Source organism: Buteo buteo, chromosome 8 (genome assembly GCF_964188355.1).
Source record: "Buteo buteo chromosome 8, bButBut1.hap1.1, whole genome shotgun sequence".
Classification (NCBI taxonomy): Eukaryota; Metazoa; Chordata; class Aves; order Accipitriformes; family Accipitridae; genus Buteo; species Buteo buteo.
In genome coordinates this window covers 40,418,500-40,440,743 of record NC_134178.1, presented here as the reverse complement: position 1 = coordinate 40,440,743, position 22,244 = coordinate 40,418,500, and the positions used below count along the sequence as shown (strand labels likewise).

Here is a 22,244-nt window from a genome sequence, read left to right as displayed (position 1 = left end):
GAAAGTGAAATTTTCAGCTTGATGGGAATTTTCAGTGCTAATTAGAATTAACTAGAAATAGTGAAACTGTATGAAAAGTTGTTTTGTCTTAAAAGATCAGTTTCTTAGTATTTTATAATGGTGCTTAATTTATTTTTGTTTGATACAGCCATGAAATTGCAGTACAAGCCATATTCAGTAAAAAAAAAGAAAAAATGTAAACTTTGGAGTCAGGTTTTACCCTAGAAAACAGATAATAAATGCTTTCTAACTTCAGTGGAACCAGGATTTTGTGCATTAAGTGCTCAACTATGTTTAAGAAGGCAATGATCTTAAAGGTTCTACATAAGTAATTAGTTCTTTATATAGAGTCATACATATATATGAAGTTAGACAAATGCAAAATTGTAAAATTGATGCAGATGCAATCACGTTGGAGATTCTGCTTTTATTTGCTAATGGATAGGACTTTGGTCAGCTGTCCTGGTTATGTCCTGTCTCCAACCTCTCGTTTACCCACAGCCTACTCACTGGCAGGGCAGAGAGGGGAAAAGATGCTGTGCAAACATTGATCAGTAACAGCTAAAACACGTGTGTACTGTCAAAATTGTTTTAGTTACAAATCCAAAACACAACACTCCATGGGCTGCTACAATGAAAATTAACCCCATAACACTGGTGTTCCTGTATGTCCAGTATAGCAGCACAGGAACAGCACCAGTGCCTGGGCCCTATGCTGGCCCAGGCACGTGGCCATTGCTGTTAACAAAATGTTCCCTGGCACAGTAGAGTACGATAACTGCCACAATAAACAGCAAAAGTCCAAAACAGCCACTAACAAGCACCACACTCTAATATACAGTAAGGCAAGCAAGCACAGGACCCTGCCAATGAACAGCTTAACAGCTATAAATTCTGCCTAGCATGCTCTGATCAGATGTTGTTATCTCAAAGTCCTCTTGCCCCACGTTGGACACAAAAAAGGACTGTGGTGAGTTAACCCCAGCTGGCAGCTAAGGCCCCACTCAGTTGCTCACTCGCTCAGCCTTAGCAGGCTGTGGGGAGAGAATTGGAAGGGCAAAAGCAAGAAAGACTTGTGGGTTGGTATAAACACGGTTTAGTAAGTGAAGCAAAGCTGCACATGCAAGCAAAGCAAAATAAGGAATTCATTCACTCCTTCCCAGCAGGAGGCAGGTGTTCAGCCACTTCCTGGCAAGCAGGGCCTCGGCATACCTAACAGTTATTTGGGAAGACAAACACTGTAAGTCTAAGCATCCCCCCTTCTTCCTCCTCCTTTCCCCCTGCTTTTCTTGCTGAGCTCATATGGTCTGGGATATCCCTTGGGTCAGCTGTCGCAGCTGTGTCCTCTCCCAGCCTCTTGTGCACCCCTAGCCCTATGCACTGGTGGGGCAGGGTGGGAGAAAGGAAAGGCCTTGGCACTGTGCAAACACTGTTCAGCAACAGCTAAAACATTGGTGTGTTATCAACACTGTTTTAGTCACAAATCTAAAGCACAACACTATACAGGCTGCTATGAAGAAAATTTAACTATCCCAGCCAGACCAGGTACACAAAGTATTTCCAAATGCAAACGGGGGGGCAAATTCTTGGTCCGTGTTTACATCAAGGAAGATGTGAAAACATCTGTACCGGATCTGCCAAAACAAAGGTAAGTGATGTTTAGTGAGCCCACAGATGACTGCAAAACAAAGAACTTCTATCAGTTTTATGAAGCAGCCAGCTTAGATTGAATGTGCCAAGGCTACAGTCAGTCTTGCACAATCTTTTACACACTGGAATGAAATCCTGTGTACGTGGAAACTGTTTGCAAAATACACAAGGAAAGCAAGAATTCCTGCAGTTTTCTCAAACTAAAAATAAAGATGCATATCACAGCATGAAGGTTAGCAAACACAAACTCTTTTGGACTGAGGGAGAAATGTGGTGCCAGAGTTCAGCCTACTCCCATCTGGCCAATAATTTCTTCATTCACAAATCTGTGTGGATGCCTTCACGCTGGCCTTTTGATCCAAAGGTCCAAAGTTAACTGCTTTAGGACTCAAACAGCGTTATAACGGAGTTGCTGCCCTCTAGTGCTCATTCCAGCTTCCAAAAAGGTGTGCTCAAAGCTGACCATCTGCAGCTGGCAATAGCATGTGGATGGCTGTGTATGAAGCCTTATGCTTTATTCACTAAGTGCCACTATTTCCTTTTGCTTTCTAGAGGTGGTGGCAGTACTGCTTCACACAGAAGTTGTGAAACTGGTTGCGTCTGCGCTTGGATTGGAAGGGAGGTGGAAGTACACGTAAAGACAGTTGAGCAGCTCTAAAGAAGTTAGTGACACCAGCACTCCAGCAGTTGCTTCAGACCCTGACGCATTAGTCCAGTGTTCGTATTGTACAGAGTGCCCTGTAAAGTCTAAAGCTGATTCAGGCAGGCTTACATGAATCAATAAGCACACCTCTTGCTTATAGAGTAGATGTAACCTCCATTTTTGCCAGTTTTTCTGCTGGTAGTTCTGACCGTAATGCCTGTACTGCAGGGGTAGCTGGACTGAAGCTGAGCCAGCTCACCTTTACCAAGGTTTCCAGGAGTCTGCAAACTGGGTGGTTCCTTCCATGCCACTGGCATAGCAAAGCATAATAGAGGCATAAAGCTGCATATTATCCATGGACTAAAGTCGATGCAGATCATGGTTTTGTGTTCACTCTCTCAGAAACCTCCTGAGCTGTGCAACAACATAGATGCAAAGGTGAACCTGGGTTTTGGGACACATGGCACATTAGAGACATCAGTGAGCATGCATGGCAAAAGTATGCCCTTGTGAAGTGCCAGGAGAACTCTACAGAAAAAGCATGAAGTGGGAATCTGGTCAGGACTCCAGATAAATTACCAACCTTTTGAGCAGCCTCCAGCACCCCCTGAAATGACCATGGACAATGGTGGTTTGATCAGAATTTTAGGACTGTGCTAAAGAACAAAAAGAGGGCTTGCAACTTCACAAGCACTGATGCTCGTGAGGTATCTTTCATGATGGGAAAAGATTCTTTGGACACATATCTGAGGGAGGAAATGTGAAGGCTGTGCCCATGCCCATGTATGTGCTAGGGAAGACTGTTTATTAATATGTTACTATTTAGCACCATAGAAGTGAGAATGCAACACTGTCCTGGGGTGACCAACTGTCGTTTTGTATGAGTCAGTCATTCCACTTAATCAGCGTTAAATATTCCTCTTCTTGCTCTCGCTCCTATATTTTGTTTTGTTACATTTATTCATGCTAGCCATACATCATAACCAGTTTATCCACCTACAATTTCCTATCATTACTGTGCCCCATTCTCCCTTTAGCTGTTACACCCAGTACTTGCATCATGCTTCAATTACAATAAGCTCATCCAGGTAGGGACTCCATCTTCTTGAATATACAGCACTCTCCAAAACAGGCCATGGGATCATTCTCAGGGTTCCTGGGCACATCTGTAACACCATTGCTAATGGCAGCAATACTATGTTAAGCCCACTGTGACCTAGATAATCTAAAAGCATCAAGTAATTCAGACTGACCTACGCACTTTATAAAAGTACGGGGTATGTTTCTTCTAAGTCTACTTGATCCACTGCTTGCTTTTCTTCGTAACACTACTATTGTACTCTCTTTTAGCACTTCCCATGAAAATTTGTCCACCAGTGTCCCCATTTGTAGCAGACTTAAGTGACTTTTCCATTTTTTCCCATGTAGCTGACTGCAAAATGTTTTTAAAGTGTTATGTCCATGATGCAAGTGTATAGTGCTGTACAACGTGATCCATCTTAGACCAAGAGATAATCTGATATCCTGTGGCAAGTGATTCCACAAATTCAGCCATAAATGCCTTATTTCCAACAGCTGTGTGCTTCAGCCTGCGTTGTGTCAAACGCAGAGCCTGCTGTGGTGTGCAGGGTATAAGGAACGTTCTCTGCCAGAGGCTTTCAATAGCAACCTGCCTCCTAACGACTCCTATACTTTGGAGAGATGGCTGTGGTTTCTTCTAAAGCTTCTGCAGTCACGATAGCTTGGATTTTGCACTGGCTTCTCTATCAGCTGTGTTCCAATAAACTGCAGTGCTGCTTTTTCTCCACCCCATGCACGGGTTTCAGGACACATTTGGTTTACCAGTCTTCTTGAATGCAAGATCTAGCATGTATGGAACTAGAGGTGATGAAGGCAGTGCTGGAGGAGGTGCATGGTGGAATGTGTGGACATCAAGGCATGAACTACAGGTAAACAGTGAAGTTTCAGAAAAATTAAAAAGATGAATTTATGTTGAACTAGAGTACCAAAATATCTTGGACTTCTAGATTGTGTATAGTAAGATAGAAGCAGAAAATATGCTCTGTCCGTGCTACAGAAAAGAGCTGTTGCATTCCTTTAGTAAGGGACCTTTTCTTACAGGGCAAGGACAATTGATCCAATTATAGCAATATATTTATAACAATGACTGCTGGCCCTCCCTTCACCTCTCTAAAATACAAAATTACAACATAACCCTGAGAGTTTTCTTGCTCTCAAAAAGCCAGAATGGCTCCAGAATGGCTCAAAAAAAAGTTGTGGCATTCAGAGAATATCCTAGTAGAATTTATATATCTTTATCTTTCAAAGAGGGGAAGGAATTTTAAAGGAATTAAGAAGAAGAGATCAAGAAGCTGAGTCAATTCTGTTGTCTTTCTTAAGGCTTTTTTAAAAAACAGTAATTTACTATTTGACATCCTGATACGGGAAAACACTGTATTATTCCCTCCAGTGAAATTGCTGTGTTCCATTGGTTTTGGTGCCAGGGAAACACATGCTCTCTGCTTGCAGGACTGGGTTATCCTCTTGAATTTGGGCTCATATTTACTCAACATGTGACATCTTAAAAGTCTGGAACTAACAAACCCTTGGAGAATAGGAAGTAACAGAAATTAAGGTATACTGTCTGAATAAAGTAATCAATGCCAGAGCTTTTAAATTAACCCTTCATGGTTGCAGAATATTTGTAAGTCTCCTGTTCAGAGCCCCCAAATTATCAAAGGATCACTTGGTGGGGGGGAAACTAGAAGACACAGACCTTTGAGGCTGTATCCAGTCTTCTGTTCTTACAGATAGCTACAATCTATAGGCTTTGTTCTAAACTAATCATGCTTCATTTCAGAAATAATTTGGCTTTTTTTGTTCTCGCTACTTTGTTTCATTCCAACGTATATACTAGTTAATAGTCTACTTCCCCCAAATTAATTATAATAGCCAAAATCATCAAAACAAAGAAATCAGTTGCTGCCTTTTCTCCCATTTATGTGCCTTTGTTCCTTCCATGCTCAGCAAAAGACAAATCTGTTTTAATCCCTCCTTCTGGAGAGTTTCTGAGGTATTTGTAACATCTTGGTGCTCTCACATACTGAGAGAGCGCTCTGAAGAACGGCTTCATGAGGGTGCAGAAAGTTTTTAACTTACAGAAGCTCTTCTCCAAACAACTTGGCAAGGCTTTAAGAGAACTCTTCTTGCACATATATTTTATAAATTCCTCCACAATTAACTGCAGGCCAGAACTGGTTAACAATACTCACCTCTGGTGCATTTTTGAGTGAAACCTGTCAGAGTTTATGGTGTGCATAAGATGTGACCTTAAAACGTTGTTGACTCTGAGGCTGATGTGTGCATTTAGATGAGTTGCTTGGATCTCATGCTGAATCATGCATCCTCTAGGGGTGATTCCACCCTAGATTCAGACAAAAAGGAATTCTTAGTCATTACACTAAGGAAAGCAGCAACAGTGCCCTGCTGAAGTGCTTGGTGTGATCCTTTTCTTCCAAAGTGCCAGCTGCAGTTTCTGAGATTGATCTGAAAATTAGTTCTGGGCAAGAACAGACAGGTTTCAAGCTTCCCTTGTGCAACAGAGGAGCAGGAAAACACAACCAGCATGTCCCCTGGCCAGCAAGAGAGCCTTCTAGTGTACAACAGCCCTGAGTTGTACAAAAGTGAGGCTTCTGATAGAGTTTCGTTGAGGAAACTCAGACGCTCTGAAGGCAGTTCTGAGTGGTCGAGTAACCAGCACAGAAGGGTTTTGTCCAATACTACTGCATGAGCTATGTCGTTGTATAAAACATTATTCACTGGGAAGTGTTCAGGAGATGTAGAAGCCGGAGTTGCGTCTGTAAAGGGCAGCCAACACACAGTGCATCCATGCTGCAACTATCACTCAGTTCAGATCACACATGTGCAGGTGGACCCTCTCTGGCAGACTTGCACTGAGTGATAGAGTCTTGAAAGATTTTATAACTACTTCCACATAATATTATTTATCTGGAAGTGTTCAGAATACGAACAATCACTCAAATTGGTCAAATCTTTCTGGTAAGAGAATGTTTTTCTCTGGAAAATGGTTTCATCCTGTGTGGAATGTAGTGATTTTCAAAACACTCTTCACATCACCTGTCTGGGAAGCTAGAAATGAACAAACACTTTGCTTTGGGATGAAACCAGTCATTGTTTAATGCTAACATAAATTGTAAGGTTATTTTGGTTTTGGAATTTAAAAAATTATAGTTGAAGGGTAGGAATTTTTCCCCATTCCTATTTCTTTATTTTTAAACTTCCTATTACTCTTTTTTTCCACTGAAAAAGGTGTCTGCTTGTTAAGAGAGGAAGGGAGCAGGTAAGATTAAGGAAAGAAAGTATGAGAAACCCTACTTTTCACAGCTTCTGTCTTCCATCTTGGAAAAAAATATTGCAAGTTTTGAGGTTTTTCTTTACTATCAAACACCTTTAACCTTACCTTACTTTTTCTAGTAGAGTGACGAGACACAGACAGAAAATGGGGAGGAAGGCTAGGGAAGGAAAGACAGAAGTCAAAACTCAGGGAATAAAATTTTACCATGTTTCCAAAGGCTGAAAATATTCTGTGAAAACAAAATAAGGTGAGTTCTTTTGAGAACAAAAGAAATCCTGAGAAAACCTGGAGTACTTAAATCAAAACTTTGCAGGTTCTTTTTCTTACGCAGTTTTTGGAGGAGAGATCTAAGTTGCCTGACTGACTGACTTGTGTATCGCTTCAAGGAAATGGGCTGAGCTGACATAACTCCTTCTACCCCAGCCAATCCCCTGGAAACAGCAGTTGAGCTCCAGTGGCACAACTCTAGGGACTGCTGTTTTGGAAAGGACTGAGGCCACCCATCAGATCCTTTGAGCAGCCTGGAAGTTGTGGGAACTGCTGCCTCTAGGCAGGACTCGCCATGGGAACTCCAAGGTTTTACTCTTTCCTCCCACTTCTGCTCGGCATGAAGCGCAGACCCAGATCGGTAAGACGCACTACACCTCAGGCTAGCAGGCCATATCCTTTTATTACCTGCTACTGAGCCACATGCCAGCAGAACAGAGGGGCTGCTAAGAGCTCATTCGCTCTAACCATGCTATTTTAAGAGATCAGCAGTTCCTCGCAAATGGCTGAAATGGATGCTAGTATTAACGGGAGCTGATTCTTTGTATTTAGAGTTTTGCTTCAAGCTAAAGTGTGTTGAAATGGCAACTGTCATCTTTTTTTCTTCTTTTTTTCTAATAAACCTGCAAACAAAAGAGAATATGGAGATGCTGAGGAGCAGTGGCCTGAGAACAACTGAAAGGACATTTTGCTAGACCCGGAATATAGCCAGAAAGCAGCAAACCACTGATGCCAGATGATACTGGACCAAAATGTTTAGCTGTGTTTTACATAGGGCTGAGTAATCTCATGGCCCTAAAACCTTTTGTAGCTCTGTTTATTAAGTTATGATGATGGAGGTAGTAATAAAATTCTGCAGTTCAAGGAATCTGTTCCTTCCCTCTCAGCTGTGTATAGCCAGATGCCTTCTGAGGGCTTTTATTTTGCCTCCTTGAGCATTGCCCCAGCTTGGAGGCAGGATAAGGAATTGCCCAGGTGGGAGGCCTGACCCCTGGTGATATTTCTATGGCATCAGCCAATCTGGAGAATGAACTGTAGGTACAGAGTAGGAATCCCTAGCAGTGGTAGCAATGTGCTAGAGCTCAAGGGAGTGGAGCACAGGGAAAGGCAAAGCAGGGAGGTAGAAAGACAGCGTGGGATAGATTGAGTAGCAGAACAGCAAATAGTTTAGAGAAGGATTGGCAAAGCTTTAAGAATAGTAGTCCTGGGTGAAGCTTTAGATAATTTCTTTGAATGTAATAGTTTTATTTTCTCCTCTTGTCTAGTATTTCTTCTAGCTGGGCACCAAGGTGCAGCTTTTATTAAACCCCAGAAGTGGTTCCAGCTCTTACCTGGCTAAAGGGAAGAACAGTGGCAGAGGGCAGGAGCTGAACGCGTTTGGGCCGGGAGAGAAAGAAGAAGGGCAGCGCAGCAGGTACACGCTCTCCCGGTCGAGATGGTTTTCAGGAAAGGCTTGTATCCGTCCCTCGGGGGAGATGAGGAATTTGGGGCGGGGGGGACGACACCTCAGCAGCGACGGGAACGCTGCCACGCCGCGTGTTTTCCTTCTGCTCCCACGCAAGAGGGCTGTCAGCCTTGTTCCCCGCGGTCCGTTCTGAACGGGTACCGTAACCCACAAAACGTGCTGCCTACCGCTTAGGCCGCTCAGGTAAGGAAGGCAGCGCTCAAACTCAAGGGTGGGCCCCGTTTCCCGGTGTCCCCCACACGCCCGTGGGGCCGGCGCCCATGTCGTGCGTGTGTCCTCCCGCCCTTTCCTCCGCGCACACGTGCTCCCCTCCTGCCGCAGCCGTCCCACCCTCCGCTCCCCATTGGCCGGGGCTTGCTGGAGGAGGCTGCCTCGCCCAATCAGAGGGCAGCGCGCAGCGCCGCTTTCCGCGCGCCGCCGAATGGTCTCTCAGGTGCAGCGCCGCGGGCGGAGCCGCCTTTCGTGAGGCGGCGGCGGCGGCGGGAGGAGGAGGAGGAGGAGGAGGTCACCGGGGACGGGACCACGGCCGCCACCACCCCCCCCCACCGGCCCGGCCGGCCCCGGGAGCGCGTCCAGCCCGGCCCCCGGCCCTGCCCGGCATGGCGGGGCCGCGGGGGCGCCGGCCGGCGGGGCGCTCCGCCCGGGCTGCTGCTGCTGCTGCCGCCGGCGGCGGGGGCAGATGCTGCTGGGCGCTGCCCACGGGGCTGCTCTGCGTTTATGGCTTCTTCTGCAGCGTGCGGCCCTCGGAGCCCTTCCTCACCCGGTACCTGCTGGGGCCACCCAAAAACCTCTCCGAGACCCAGGTACCGCGGCCCCGGGCACCGCGCACCCCCGCCTGGGGGGTTTCCTTGCAGTACGTGGGTGCTGGGGGTCACCGCCGTCTTTTCCCCCCCACCTAGGTGTTCAACGAGATTTACCCCGTGTGGACTTACTCCTACCTGGCACTGCTGTTCCCGGTGTTCCTGGCCACGGACTACCTGCGGTACAAGCCCGTGGTCCTGCTGCAGGGCCTGAGCCTCATCATCACCTGGTTCATGCTGCTGTACGCCCAAGGGCTCTGGGCCGTCCAGTTCCTCGAGTTCTTCTACGGGATGGGGACCGCCACCGACATCGCCTATTACTCCTACATCTACAGCGTCGTTGATGTCAACCTGTACCAGCAGGTCACCAGCTACTGCCGGAGCGCCACGCTGGTGGGCTACACGGTGGGCTCGGTGTCCGGGCAGGTCCTTGTGTCGGTGGCAGGGTGGTCCCTCTTCAGCTTGAACGTTATCTCCTTAACCAGCATCTCCGTTGCCTTTGGCACAGCCTGGTTCCTGCCAATGCCACAAAAAAGCTTCTTCTTTCACCACGTCTCGAGTCAGCAGCTCAGTTGGGAAATGAAGGTCATGGACTGTAAAAATGGGTCGGCTGTCCAAGATCATCCCAATGTGCAGAGGACACCTGGCTGGGAAGATGAGACAAAAGTTCCCTTAAACGAGGAGGGTCATTCAGCAGAGAAACAGGTGAGTTGTGCCCTGGGTTTACATAAGTAGAGAACGCAGTACTGATGTGGTTGTCATGCGTGTGTATGTATATATATGTATGAGTGCATATATGTACATGGCAGCAGAGGTGTAATTTCCAACAGCAAAAAGTATCCCTTTGCTTATCCAGCTTCCTTATTTATGGCACAGGAAAATTTATTCCTGGCTTCCTTTTGCTGATTGAGCATGGCAGGCTGCTTCTTAGTTTTTTCTGAAGTTGTTCTGCATGTCTCACAAGACTGTGATTAAAATTCTCTGGGCATCAAATTGCTATTCAACAGTAGAAAGCAAGGGTCTCTGGGGTACTAAAAATTGTGCATGTATCCAAATTTTGTGCGTGCTTCTGGATGCACCCCGTGACTTGCAGAAAAGAGGAAAATCTTCCTGCACTCACATTTTGAAAAAAAACTTGTTGCTTCAGCTGTTACATAAGCTGTGCAGCAATAAGCTGTGTAGTAATAGTGTTTTATCTTATGATCCTGGAAGGAAACTGCAGTAGTCCTTTGTTGTGGTTTAACCACAGCTGGTAACTAAGCACCACACAGCTGCTCACTCACTCCCCCCCACCCAGTGGGATGGGGGAGAGAATCGGGGCGGGGGGGGGGGGGGGAGTAAAGCTTGTGGGTTGAGATAAGAACAGTTTAATAAAACAGAAAGGAAGAAATTAATAATGATAATAATAACAATAATAAAATGACAATAATATTAATAAAAGGATTGGAATATACAAAACAAGTGATGCACAATGTAATTGCTCACCACTTGCTGACCGATGACCAGTTAGTCCCCAAGTGGCAATCCCCCCAGGGCAACTCCTCCCAGTATATAAATACTGGGCATGACATCTCATGGTATGACATATTCCTTTGGCCAGTTTGGGTCAGCTGCCCTGGCTGTGTCCCCTCCCAACTTCTTGTACCCCTCCAGCCTTCTTGCTGGCTGGGCATGAGAAGCTGAAAAATCCTTGTTTTAGTCTAAATGCTACTTAGCAACAACTGAAAACATCAGTGTGTTATCAACAGTCTTCTCATACTGAACCCAAAACATTACACCAGCTACTAGAAAGAAAATTAACTCTATCCCAGCTGAAACCAGGACATCCTTGAGAGCACGTACAGGCTGACATTGATTAGTTGTAGCTGGACAGAATACAGATAAATTGCAGGAAATGCGTTTGCATAATAACAGCCTAATGCAGCCCATGAGAGCACCAAGGTGGTGCCCTGACTTGCGGCTCTTGTGGGCTACGTAACCTCTAACAAAGTCACCTGTATGGAAACAAGCATGCAGGTGCCCTTGTTGGTGGCAGGATGTGCTGGGTCCCACAAGGTGACAGGCGAGCAGCCTCCAGTTTTGAGGCCTGATGTGTGTGCGTAGTTGCCTGCTGGGCAGGTCTCTGCCACGCTGCTCCGGGCAATGCATGCCTACGGAGGGCCTGTCACGGCAGGGGGATTCAGGGTCCTGTGGGGAGGTCAGTGTCGAGGTTGTGCTCGTTCTGAGAACAAGCCAGCAGGTAAGTGCGGCTGTTGGTTTAGTCGGCTAATGGGTATTTCAGTTAGCAAGTAAGCCCCGGTTAGCTGGGTCCGGAGAGGCAGCGTCCAGGGCTGCTTTCAGCTTCTTCCAGCTACAACTGCGAATTAAAGGTATTAACATTCCAGGGACCTAATCCTGCCCCATCCAGCACAATCTTGTGTGAGCAAAAGTATTTTTAACCATGTTATGCTTGCATGCTGAAGGGTATTTCTTAAACAAGACAAATTCTGTGCCAATAATGACTAAGGTATTAATATAACTTATCCATCCCTTTTGTTTATCTTACTCCCATCCTGTGAGAGCAAGGGTGGTTCCAAACTAATGGTGAAAATTTTAAAAAAAGGCAAGTATGCTTGCACAACTCTCTAGAGTTCAGTTATACCAGGTGCTAAAAGCTGAGAAGCATTGGCACATGATGGTAGTCCTTCTTACTAAGGTAACTGCAACCATATTGCACAAATGTAAATGAATGGCTGTACGAATAATGGTACTGAAAAAGCACTGCCAGGTAGCGGGAGGGCGGATAAGCCTTTCTGGCTTATCAGGCACATGCTTGAGTTGAATGTGCCAAATCAGTTTTTGTAGCATACATGATAGTTCCCTTCCCTGTTTTTCCTGCAGCTGAACTTGAGGTTCCAGCGAAACCTTCTGTGTGGTAGTTGCATTCCTAAAGTCACATGGCCACAAGCTGACCTCTTCCCAAGTTGTTCTGTTGGGCTTTGGAGGCACGGCATCCACATGCAGAGCAAGTGTTTTGCTATTGGCAAAGCACCAACGGGACTGTGTGTGTTTAATAAAGGTGCTTAGAAATCAGTGACACTTTGAGGAGTGGAAAAAAGGGAGTTCAGGACAGAGTTAGGCCATGGTCTTTGGGGGTTTTAGCAGAAACACCTTAAAATGAGTTTTATTGTTCATGGACAATAATCTTGCCCAGGCATACACTGCACAGTTCCCCCTGGGAAAGGGTGTACTGCCAAGAGCCTAAAATTGCTGTTGCTGCCTGGAAATTGCTCCAAAACTGGGCATGTGACAGCACAATGTGCACTAGCTTAGTCCTATGACAGTCCTGTATGTTTCCCTGCAGGGGATCCAAGTTCATGGGGGCTAGAGATGCTGTGTGGGCCCTGGGGGCTCTGCCCAGTCTCACATGAAGTAACTGCTGCTCTGACTTGCACAAGAAGGGTCTTGCCTGTCTGCAAAGACTCTGTACATGTGTGCATGCAGCAAACGGAGTCAGCAGCTCTGTCTACAAAGCAAAGACATGCTTGTTTCCTCTGCTGCGGTTGGCATAAAGTGGTTAGGAAAAGAACTGCAACAGCCTGTACGTAAAAAGCAATTTTCGTTTGTTGTCATCCCCTGTTGCTAGAACTGATCTATTTTCAAATTTTTTTCAAACCACTTCATGGGTCTGACCTCTTTTGTGCTCTTTCTAGAAAGACTTGGAGGGGAAAGCTTCATTTTTCTCTCATGCCATTTGTCAGAGCGCTTGCGTGTGCAGGAGCTGCTATTTGCGATAGCCGTGTCTGGCGGAAGCAGCTTCTGTTTCTCTTCAGATCCCCAGGCAACACCTCTCACCTTCTCAGAGCCTTGGCAAACATTAATAGGGTAGAGCGTGGTGTAATGAGATTGCTTCTTTGAATATTTATAATCCCTGAATGCTAGTACTAAAGAAAATCAACTTACTTGTGGGGAAATACACTCATCTGGTGGCTTTCATGTTCTCTGTGCTACCAAATTTGGTTGAATTTGAATCAGGACTTAAAAGTGATGATTTTTGCCTTTATGATTTGAATGACTGCCTTCTGATCCTGTCTTGTCAAAGTGGATATCGTGTCCTGTTCTCCTGTGTTTCTTCTCTCTGGTACCCTTCAGTTGCTCACGTAGTACTTCTAACAACTAGCAGTTACTGCTCTCTGCTTGAGAGAGCCAGAGGTTGAGGCGTGCTGGGGACTGAACCCTTCCTCTGCAGGTAAGGGGACGACCCTTGCTAGGGCAGAGACCAGCTGCTGAGACCGTGGGATGGGGAAGCTTTTTATTCATTACTCTGTGGAGGTTTGTGCCCGAGAGTGGTACTGTCACTCGCCAGTGATCAGACTGCTTGAAAGGAGCAATTTGCTGGAGCAGTGTAAAGTATTTATAAACAAAGACTAACATTTCTCTCCCCTTCCTTCTCCAATCTTTGCAGGAGCAGAAAGTAGACATCGTAAAGGTGCTCAAAGATCTCTGGCAGGACTTCCTACAGTGCTACTCCTCCCGGACCATGCTCTGCTGGTCTGTGTGGTGGGCACTGTCCACCTGTGGCTACTTTCAGGTCATCAACTACGCTCAGGGCCTGTGGGAGATGGTGCTGCCTTCTCATAGTACGGAGATCTACAATGGTGCCGTGGAGGCAGCCTCGACACTGCTAGGTGAGCTTCTGGCGTAGCTCCTGCCTCTGCTGTGAGAAATCCCTTGTGTCCCTCAAGGTCACCAGAGCATGGTTTGGAAGGGTCTTGCGTTCCCCCAAGCATGCAGGAGAGGCAGCCCTGGCATTCGGGGTGAGTCTTCCCTGATGTGCACAGGTACGGTGCTCAGTGTTGAGTTAGTTGTTGCACGCAGCCCTAATTCTTGTAATGCAGTACGTAGGTGTTTAAAGGAGCCTCCCAAGTCAAACTTCATTCTGAAGTATTTGGCAAAAGGCTCCAGGCATGTGCCTGACTGTGTGTTCTTGGTTGTCACTGTGGCAGTGGGGTTATGTTTGTTTTAACCACTCGAAGTCAGACTAAGGGTCCTATGGGTTTATTGCTTTTCTTCTCTGGCAGCGTAGGGAACATATGAAGGTTTCCTGTATACATGCAGCGTGCAGAGCGCCACATTTAGTCATTTCAGCACTGTTAAGCAGAAAAGCTATTAAGATGAAAGAAGTTGCTTGACTTGAAAGGGACAGGTAGGTCAGTCAACACAAATATTTGTTTATTAAGTTGTTTAAGCATGTTCTATTACCAGATCTAGGGCAATACCTTTTTAATATAGCTAACATACCCTTACAGAGGCTTTCTAGGTGTTGCTGCAGTATGTTCCTTTTCTTTGATGGAGCCATTGTTCTACCATCTGCTGTGGACATCACCTACTTGGGGGCAAAAGAAACCAAGGGACATAAACAAGGAAGGCTTAGTACTTTCTTGGGCATGCTCAGGCCCCTCTTGGAGTTCAGTGGGAAGCTGTGGCTGTTTTATAGTTCTAAAATCTGGTCTGCTACCCATTGTTAGTTGGGTTTGAAACTGTCAGCAGCTTGATTCTGAAGGCTTTGGCTATTAAATTGTCTTTGGTGTGCTAAACCTACACTTCAATAGCATGTAGTCATACACTGTTCCTCCATGCTAGTGTGATGCTGTGACTCTTATTTCTTGTTTGATTTGGCTTCCTCTACCATCCTGCCTTGGTCCCAGGAAGGAGAAGAATCAGTATCAAGGGAAGGAAGACCCATAGCATGGCCAAATGTCAGAAGATTAAAAAAAAAAGGGGGGGGGGGAGGGGCAGAAAAAAAGAAAAAAAAAAAAGGAGTATTCTTCAAACTTATTATAACTATCTTTGATAACAAGGTCCCTTTTGTTTTTTTAAAGTCCTGTGAACAATCGACCCATTGAAAGAAAAGGTGGTTGGCACTAAACTCATGTAAAACTGAAGTTTTTAATTTCACATTTTGATTTTTTCCTCTAGTATCATTTTTGTAAATGGTTGAATCATTTTGGATGATGTTTTCTGAAAGCAAATTAGCCTCTGTCCCTGAACTGCTCAAAAGACAGAACCAAAAAAATCCTTCTGGTTGAACACAGATTCATTGCTTCGAACAAGTGAAGTTTAGTGAAGTAATAATCTCAACTAAAAGCTTGAAGAGTATAACAGGACTGGAAGGGACCTGTTAAGGGTGAGCATCCAGTGACCTGACTTCCTAGGCACTAGTGTGAATGCACTAACTTCTTCTAATTTCCAGTTTGAATTTATTAATGAGCAGTTTGTCTCTGATGTCATGCCAAGGTTGTATTTTAGCACAAAATCTTTGCTCTGGGCCAGAGAAGCCAAGTTTTTCTAGTTGGTCTTTGGTAAAGTTAAGCTCTTTGTTCACTGTGTCATCTTACTAGCCCTTCTTTGCACCAAACCTGTTTTGAGTTGTGTCCTTTTTGAAGGCGGATGACTGGAGCTGCACTCAACTTTATTCAGTGAAGCCTCAGACTTGCAGAAGAACATACTGTTCGCTCTTTTCCCTTTAGAAATACCTTTCCTGGTGCATCCCAGATCTGATTTGCCATTTTCATGGCTCTTAGTCATTCTGTGCTCAGTTATGAGCAATGTTTGGCAACCTTTGTGTAAGATGCTGTTGCCATCCCTGCCTGCGCCTTCGCTGCCTGCAGAAGGGTTTAAGTTGAGAGTGGTGGCTCATGTGGCTGTCACCTTCCTGTCCTGGGCAAGATGAATAGTATTCCTTCTAGTGAGGTCAACTGACCGTTAAGCTGCATCCCTGCACCTTTTTGGGAATGTGGCAATCCTTTATCAGGTTGGTTTGTGAAACCACTGGATCAGCTGTAGATGTCCAATTGCAGGACACAGATTATTTGTTTTTTTATATTGTCATAATTAGGTGTCAGGCTGATATAACTTTGAGACATAGAGGGAGTACAACCTCAAGAGTTGCCATGAGATCCCCAGAAAGTCATGTCTGTTTCCAAATTTAGAATTTCTGAGACAGTAGAAAGAAGGTTCTAGGACTTAGCTTCTTTTTGCATCTCAGGGTTTTGCTATTGGGGGAGTCAGACTTTCAAAGAGCAAAATGTCAGTCAGGTAGTGTCACAGCAGGCACTGGGAAGAAGAGTTTAGTGGGGGGAAATAAATTCCTTTCCCTTGGCATAACTACCTTCTTCACTAGTCTGAAAGATTGATGTGAGGTCTCACAGGGTTGCAGGCTTGTACACACTGATGGTACATAAGGAGTCTTCAGGTGCTTGAAGGATTTCTAAGAGAGGGCCAGCTAAGGACTACAAAGAGCTTAGATGCTGCACTGTAGCACTTCTGTACAGTGGTCAAATGCTGAATACAGTCCTCTTTTTCAGAGATCTCCAGTAAACCTCCCTTTGTCAGTATGCTATTTGTCTAGTGTGCTCTGTACAGCAGCGTTCTTATGCTGTTGGTTGCTATTTGGCTTGTTTGCAGAACAAGGCCTACTTCAAATGGGAATTTTCTTGTAATATGTATTTGGGCTTCTAGGTAGTTACAGCTGTGATAGCGCACGGAACACACCTTGTCTGCTCGTTGAGTCGCATGAAACATCACACACTTTCTGTCTTGTGATCTGCCTTCTCTCCCCATCCCCCCTTCATGAAATCCAGCAGGAGTTACAAACCTGTTCTGGTTGTAAAAGGTTGTTCTTGCATAATCAACAGCGTGTGATTGTAGCTTGCCTGATTGCAAGCTGCATCCCAGGAGATGTGGATTTGGACCCATGCTCTTTCTTGCTCTTACAGCCCAGCATGAAGATGACAGTAAATGTAGGTTTTTCTGCCTCCTGGGAGAGAGCTCTAACAGCTGTGTATCAAAGTGGGTAGTGTCTTTCTCCCTCCTACCCCCACTAAAGCGCCACGAAATAATTAGCTGAGTGCTTTTGAGAGCCAGGGTTTGTATTTCTGTGTAGCCCAATTGACAGCACTGCTACAGTCAGGTGCAGAGGACTGAGTGGCAGTGGCCTGAGTGCTGGGACTGTTGTGCTTCTGAAGCCAGAGAGGAGACTTCAGAGGCAGTCAGTATTGACTTTTTTTTTTTTTCTGTTCCTGTAAAAGTGAATGAGAATTTACAGCAGGGTTCCAGGTGAGGGAGAGGTCAGGAAGGAGAGCTGCTAAGGTCTGCACATTAGTGTCCTCTACTTCAATCGTGTTTGGTTATTAGGGTCTGTACAGCTCCTAATACACAGTCTCCAAATTGCTCCAACTGCCATTACTAACAGTTATGCTTTCCTTCCCCTCACAGGAGCTGTTGCAGTGTTTGTTGTGGGTCACATAAAAACATCCTGGGCAATGTGGGGTGAAGTGGCACTTGCCCTGTTCTCCTTTCTTATCGCTGCTGCTGTATATATCATGGACACTGTTCGTAACATCTGGGTGTGCTATGCATCCTATGTTGTCTTCAGAATTATCTACATGCTGCTAATCACGATAGCAACGTGAGTATCTTTTTGACGTAGAGTGCTCTCAAGGTTATAGCTGGTATGAGAGCTGGCATGTTTTCCTTGTAACTAGAGTCTCGCCTACCAGGAATTTCAAAATCTGTTGCAAGGGTTTGTGTTGTCATTCAGGTTGGAAACTGAGGCACAGAGATATATTTGGCTGGCAGTCTGCCCAAGCTTAAAAGTCTTATGACAGTAAAGTGACTACTTCTAATATTAGATAGAGCTGCTTGCCACAGGAATGTTTTTCATGAACACGGCTAGAGTGAAATGTTAACAGATGAGGAGACGACAATGCTTTACATGTGTTGAAGTGTCAACTTTCCCTAACCAGCAAGGAGGAAAACTTCTTCCCTGTTATTTGTCACTTTGGGGAGGAAGACACAGCTGTTGTTGAACCACATGTGCATAATTGCTACAAGACAGCTTAAGCACAGTATGAGAGGTGATGCTGAAACTGGTAACTGCAAAAGGAGTTCTGGTTAGAAGGATGTGGGAGACTATGGACCGCACTGCAGTTGGCTGACGCTTTGAGATTGTCAACAGCTCACTGGGATCAGAGCATGTTATATCTTCTCTCTGTGACAGGACCCTTTAGCTACATTGGACAGGAGGGCTGCTTCAGTAAGACTGAAACCCACAGAGCTCCCACAGTGGGTTTTTTGTGTTTTGGGGGGTTTTTTTAAGCTTTTTATGTGGGTCTGTGGGTCTCTCCTAGCTTCTATGCTAGTCTGTCATGATCCTATTTAGAAAAGTACACTATCAGTGCAAGGTAATTTAGCTGTGGAAAATACTGGACCAGTCTATGTAACATTTCAGGTTGCATAGTCTTCTTGTCCAGAGAATTCCTCCTATTCTTGCATTTCCCTACTTTTTCCCTGTCCTTATGTTTCTGGTCATCCCTTTCTTTCCAGGTTCCAGATCGCTGCAAATCTCAGTGTGGAACGGTACGCCCTGGTGTTTGGGGTCAATACTTTTATTGCCTTGGCACTTCAGACTCTGCTCACTTTGATTGTTGTGGATGCCAGTGGGCTTGGGTTGGACATCTTCACCCAGGTATGACAGACTCTCTTAGCTTTACTGATGGGAGGGAGGAAGGTAAACCAATCTATAAAGCTTCTCAGCTACCTGTTGCTGGGTCAAGAGTTTGACAGAGAAATAATCACTGATTCCTGATATTTTGGAAGAGGAGGGAAGCTCATGTATTAACCTTCTTACAAATTTGGTAACTGCTTGGTTTAACCACTCCTTTTTTTGTTTTCTTTCCCCTTCTCTGCAGTTCATGATTTATGCATCTTACTTTGCGGCCATCTCACTGGTGTTCTTGGGCAGTGGCATATACAGTATTATACGAGCTTACAGAAGACAAGAGCAGGTGCAAAGCAGATCTCCTGAAAGCCAGTAGTGCACCAAGTGAAGACTCTTCGTGGCTACATATGAAGATATAGGTCCGTTTTTTAATCTCTGCCTTTTCTTCCCAAGGCAGTCACCTTAATGGTTATTTGATCCATATTTATACTATATTAGCAGCACATTTTAGAAGGTAAATGTATTAGCTCTTATGTAAGTAAGAACAAATACCTTCTTTCTAAAATGCCTTTTGTTCTTCTGTTGCATATATGGGATGTGTGGCAAAGAACAGTAAGTTTTCTCAAAAAAAGCCTTGGGAGGTTTTAGTCTAAGGCTGTGCATCTGGAGGCTGCCATTGAAAAGGCAGTTTCATGACTGTCTACTCAACTGCTATTCTCTCTGTCACTGAGGTGCTGCTGCAGGGCAGAAGTGAGGGCACACTGATAGACCTCTCTGTGGAGAGCCCCAGGCCTGGCTCAGGAGGTGGCCTTAGGCCTGTGCTCTGCAGTGTGACTCTCGCAGTGGCTGCCCCGTGATGCTGGATGCTCCTTTTTGAGGACTAGTGCACTTGTGTTTCTGCATATGCACATACTTCCTTGAATTGCTTGTACAGTTTCTGCTGTTCCTGTCTGTCACCCCTGCTGCCAGAGTTTTACCATAGCGGATCATGGTGCTTCCCCAAAACCTTAACTGTGTCCTGGGACAACTTGTGACACTGGTGAATTGGCTGTCCACAGTGCTACTTGTGCCATGAAGGCCTGTGCCCAAGGGACTGTAAAGGTGGAAGGGAAACTTAAGTAGACAAAATGCTAATCCAAAGGACCCTTGGACATCTTTGCCTTTGTCCTTCAGGACTGCAGATTCCTGTGATTACAGGAGTCACTGCCTCACAACCCTGGGGGCTGGGCTATTTCAGTGGGATGGTGGATGTTAGTATAGCACTGAGAAGAAAGGTGACTTGCAGGATTTTTAAGCTATCCTTTGTGACCTTGGAGAATCGTGACTCTGGTGACTAAATAGGTACCTTCAGTGATGGTAGTTAGCAGGATGACTGCCTGAGGCTTTGAAAAATCCTGATTTCTGGTCTGTGAGTTTTCCCCCTTATTTTAAAATGCCTTTATGCTTCTGGTGGGTCTCTGTCCACTAGTTCTACCTCTTTTTTTTCACCTAAGCAGAACAATGAATGTTTGGAGCGGGCAGTTCTTTTATTTTGTCAGGTCTAAGCAATTTGGGACTTGCCTTATACCTGGTTTTTAAAAATAATTTATTTTTTTCCAAATTGCTTCAGCACTGGGAAGGAGTTGCACAGAGTTGTCCTGGGCTTGGGCACATGGATATTCAGGCACCATGACCAGCACAGGAACAGATACCTGTAGTATACTGTGGAGATGGCCTATGAACTGTCCTTGTTGCTGTGCAGGTTGTGGTAAATTTAAGTGTACAGGAGAACTGGCAAGGGAGAAGATGCAATGCAGCTTGCTTCCTTCCATGCCTTCTCTCTCTGTGCTGGTTAGAGAGTCTTCCAGTCAGAGCCTGAAGAAGCAGCTTTGGTTCATTGCTTGCTTTTAGTGCCATGGAGACTTCGCAGCATCGGGATTGGGAAGGCGTTTCTGCCTTGGCTGGGACAGGTATGGCCTTTCGCATCAGTTCTGAGAACCTCAGCCTTTACCATGCAAGGTGAATGATTAATGTGTTTGGGATGTGCAGTCTGGGGAGGCCTTCCAGGCTGGCTGCTCAGGGGAACCCACTCCCCAAAGCTCCTCTGTATTTGCAGCCTCTCTCCTAAAACAACCCCCTTAAGAGGGGCTCAGCTGTACTGGCATTTACACATGTAAACTTAACTGCCTTATCCTGAAATGGAAACTTGAAACCACCATGTATATATTCCTTTACTGGTTTTTTTTGTTTTTAAAAAAAGTAAAATTTGAAGCCATGAAGTGCTAGCTGATGAGCTGTCCTGGGAAAGGGATGGCAAGTGCATATCCTGTCCTTGAGTTCCTTGGTCTGATGGCAGTTGCAGCAAGGCATGAGGAGTGGATGTACAGCACTCATGTCAAGTGACTGAAAGAAGCAGCTCAGTTTTAATCCTATTTATCATACAGAGAACAACGCAGTTATTTAAAAGCAAGTCAAAAATTAAAGAATGACAGCAATAACAATGATTTTTCTACCAAAGTAATGAAACTGTGGCAACTGCAATAGAGAGGCATGTTACACTGCATACATCTTCAGGCCTGTTAATGTATGGAAGCCACACCTGGATGTTGTTCAGGTTCCTGCACTGTGCTGTTGCTGTGGTGATGAGGTGACTATAGAGCCTGACTGGAGCTGTATGCAGAGTTACTGATGCCTATGAAATTCTGTAGACATGTTGACATTGTTGGTTTCTAATTTAATAGCTATTTTTGTTAAATAAAAATACTCTGAGATATGCTGTGTGGCCAGTGTTTGTTTTGTGTTTTGATGTCTTGCTAATCCACAGCACTGCTGTGCAGGTTGTTTTGAGCGTCTTTGTTACAAAGAGGAAAAAAAATACAGGACAAAATGTGAAAAGAAGCAAGTCTTCAAGCAGCTGATAGTTGTTGGCTAGTTTGTGTAGGTTTGCAGAACTCTGTGCAAGAGTCTTGCATTGAGGATTGTTAATTGCTGAGCAGTTTAGAAGTACCATTCCAGTTCCAGTGCAGACTGGTCCAGTGAGGGCAAAGATGACTCATTGATGCAGGGTAACCCTGGTCAGGATGCATCAGTCTCACTGAGGATGACTGTAAGGGAAAGCGGGTGTAGGTTTGCTGTGCAGGAGGACCTTTTTATTTACATTGACCTAATTACAAAATTGAGGCCTTAAGGAAGAAATGCTGTAAACTCCCTACCCTGGCACACCCAGGCTTGACTGCCTTGAAAAGCTCTCCCAGTCTTGTGCTTCTATAAGAGATGGCTTGTACCTGATAGTACAGGTACTGGGGCTGGAGGGGAAAGTGGTCTCTGAATATCTGCTGCCAGTTTGATGTAGTTCAGTGTGTGTAGTAGCCCAGCAAGCCCTCTGCACAACATCAAAACCAAGAGAAATTAGGTGGTCTGAGGAGGAGGGGGGGTGCTTTCTTACACATGTTTCCTTGAGAGCCTTCTTGCTGAGGCAGGAGGGGTAGGGCTGTCAGCGTGTCAAGCTCGCTCTGGATTTCATTTGTCTGCCTACCCTGGGTGAACGCCAGAGTCGGCTGTGCAGGGATGAGCTGCTTGACAGT

General features: G+C 45.3%; 1 protein-coding gene and 1 long non-coding RNA gene across 2 annotated transcripts; one reads left to right on the top strand and one right to left on the bottom strand.

Annotated features, from left to right (window-relative positions):
• Positions 1-108: 108 nt before the first annotated feature.
• Positions 109-8,705, bottom strand: LOC142033835 (uncharacterized). The gene is made up of 2 exons (XR_012651349.1): positions 8,267-8,705; positions 109-1,634 (listed from the first exon to the last, which is right to left on the bottom strand). It is a non-coding gene; the product is annotated as an uncharacterized LOC142033835 (long non-coding RNA).
• SLC19A2 (solute carrier family 19 member 2) lies at positions 8,646-21,431 on the top strand. Its single transcript, XM_075034323.1, has 6 exons — positions 8,646-9,203; positions 9,300-9,905; positions 13,645-13,867; positions 17,457-17,649; positions 18,567-18,708; positions 18,932-21,431. The coding sequence occupies exons 1-6, from the start codon at positions 8,661-8,663 to the stop codon at positions 19,055-19,057; spliced, it is 1,833 nt and encodes a 610-aa protein (XP_074890424.1). The 5' UTR covers positions 8,646-8,660; the 3' UTR covers positions 19,058-21,431.
• The last annotated feature ends 813 nt before the right edge of the window (positions 21,432-22,244 follow it).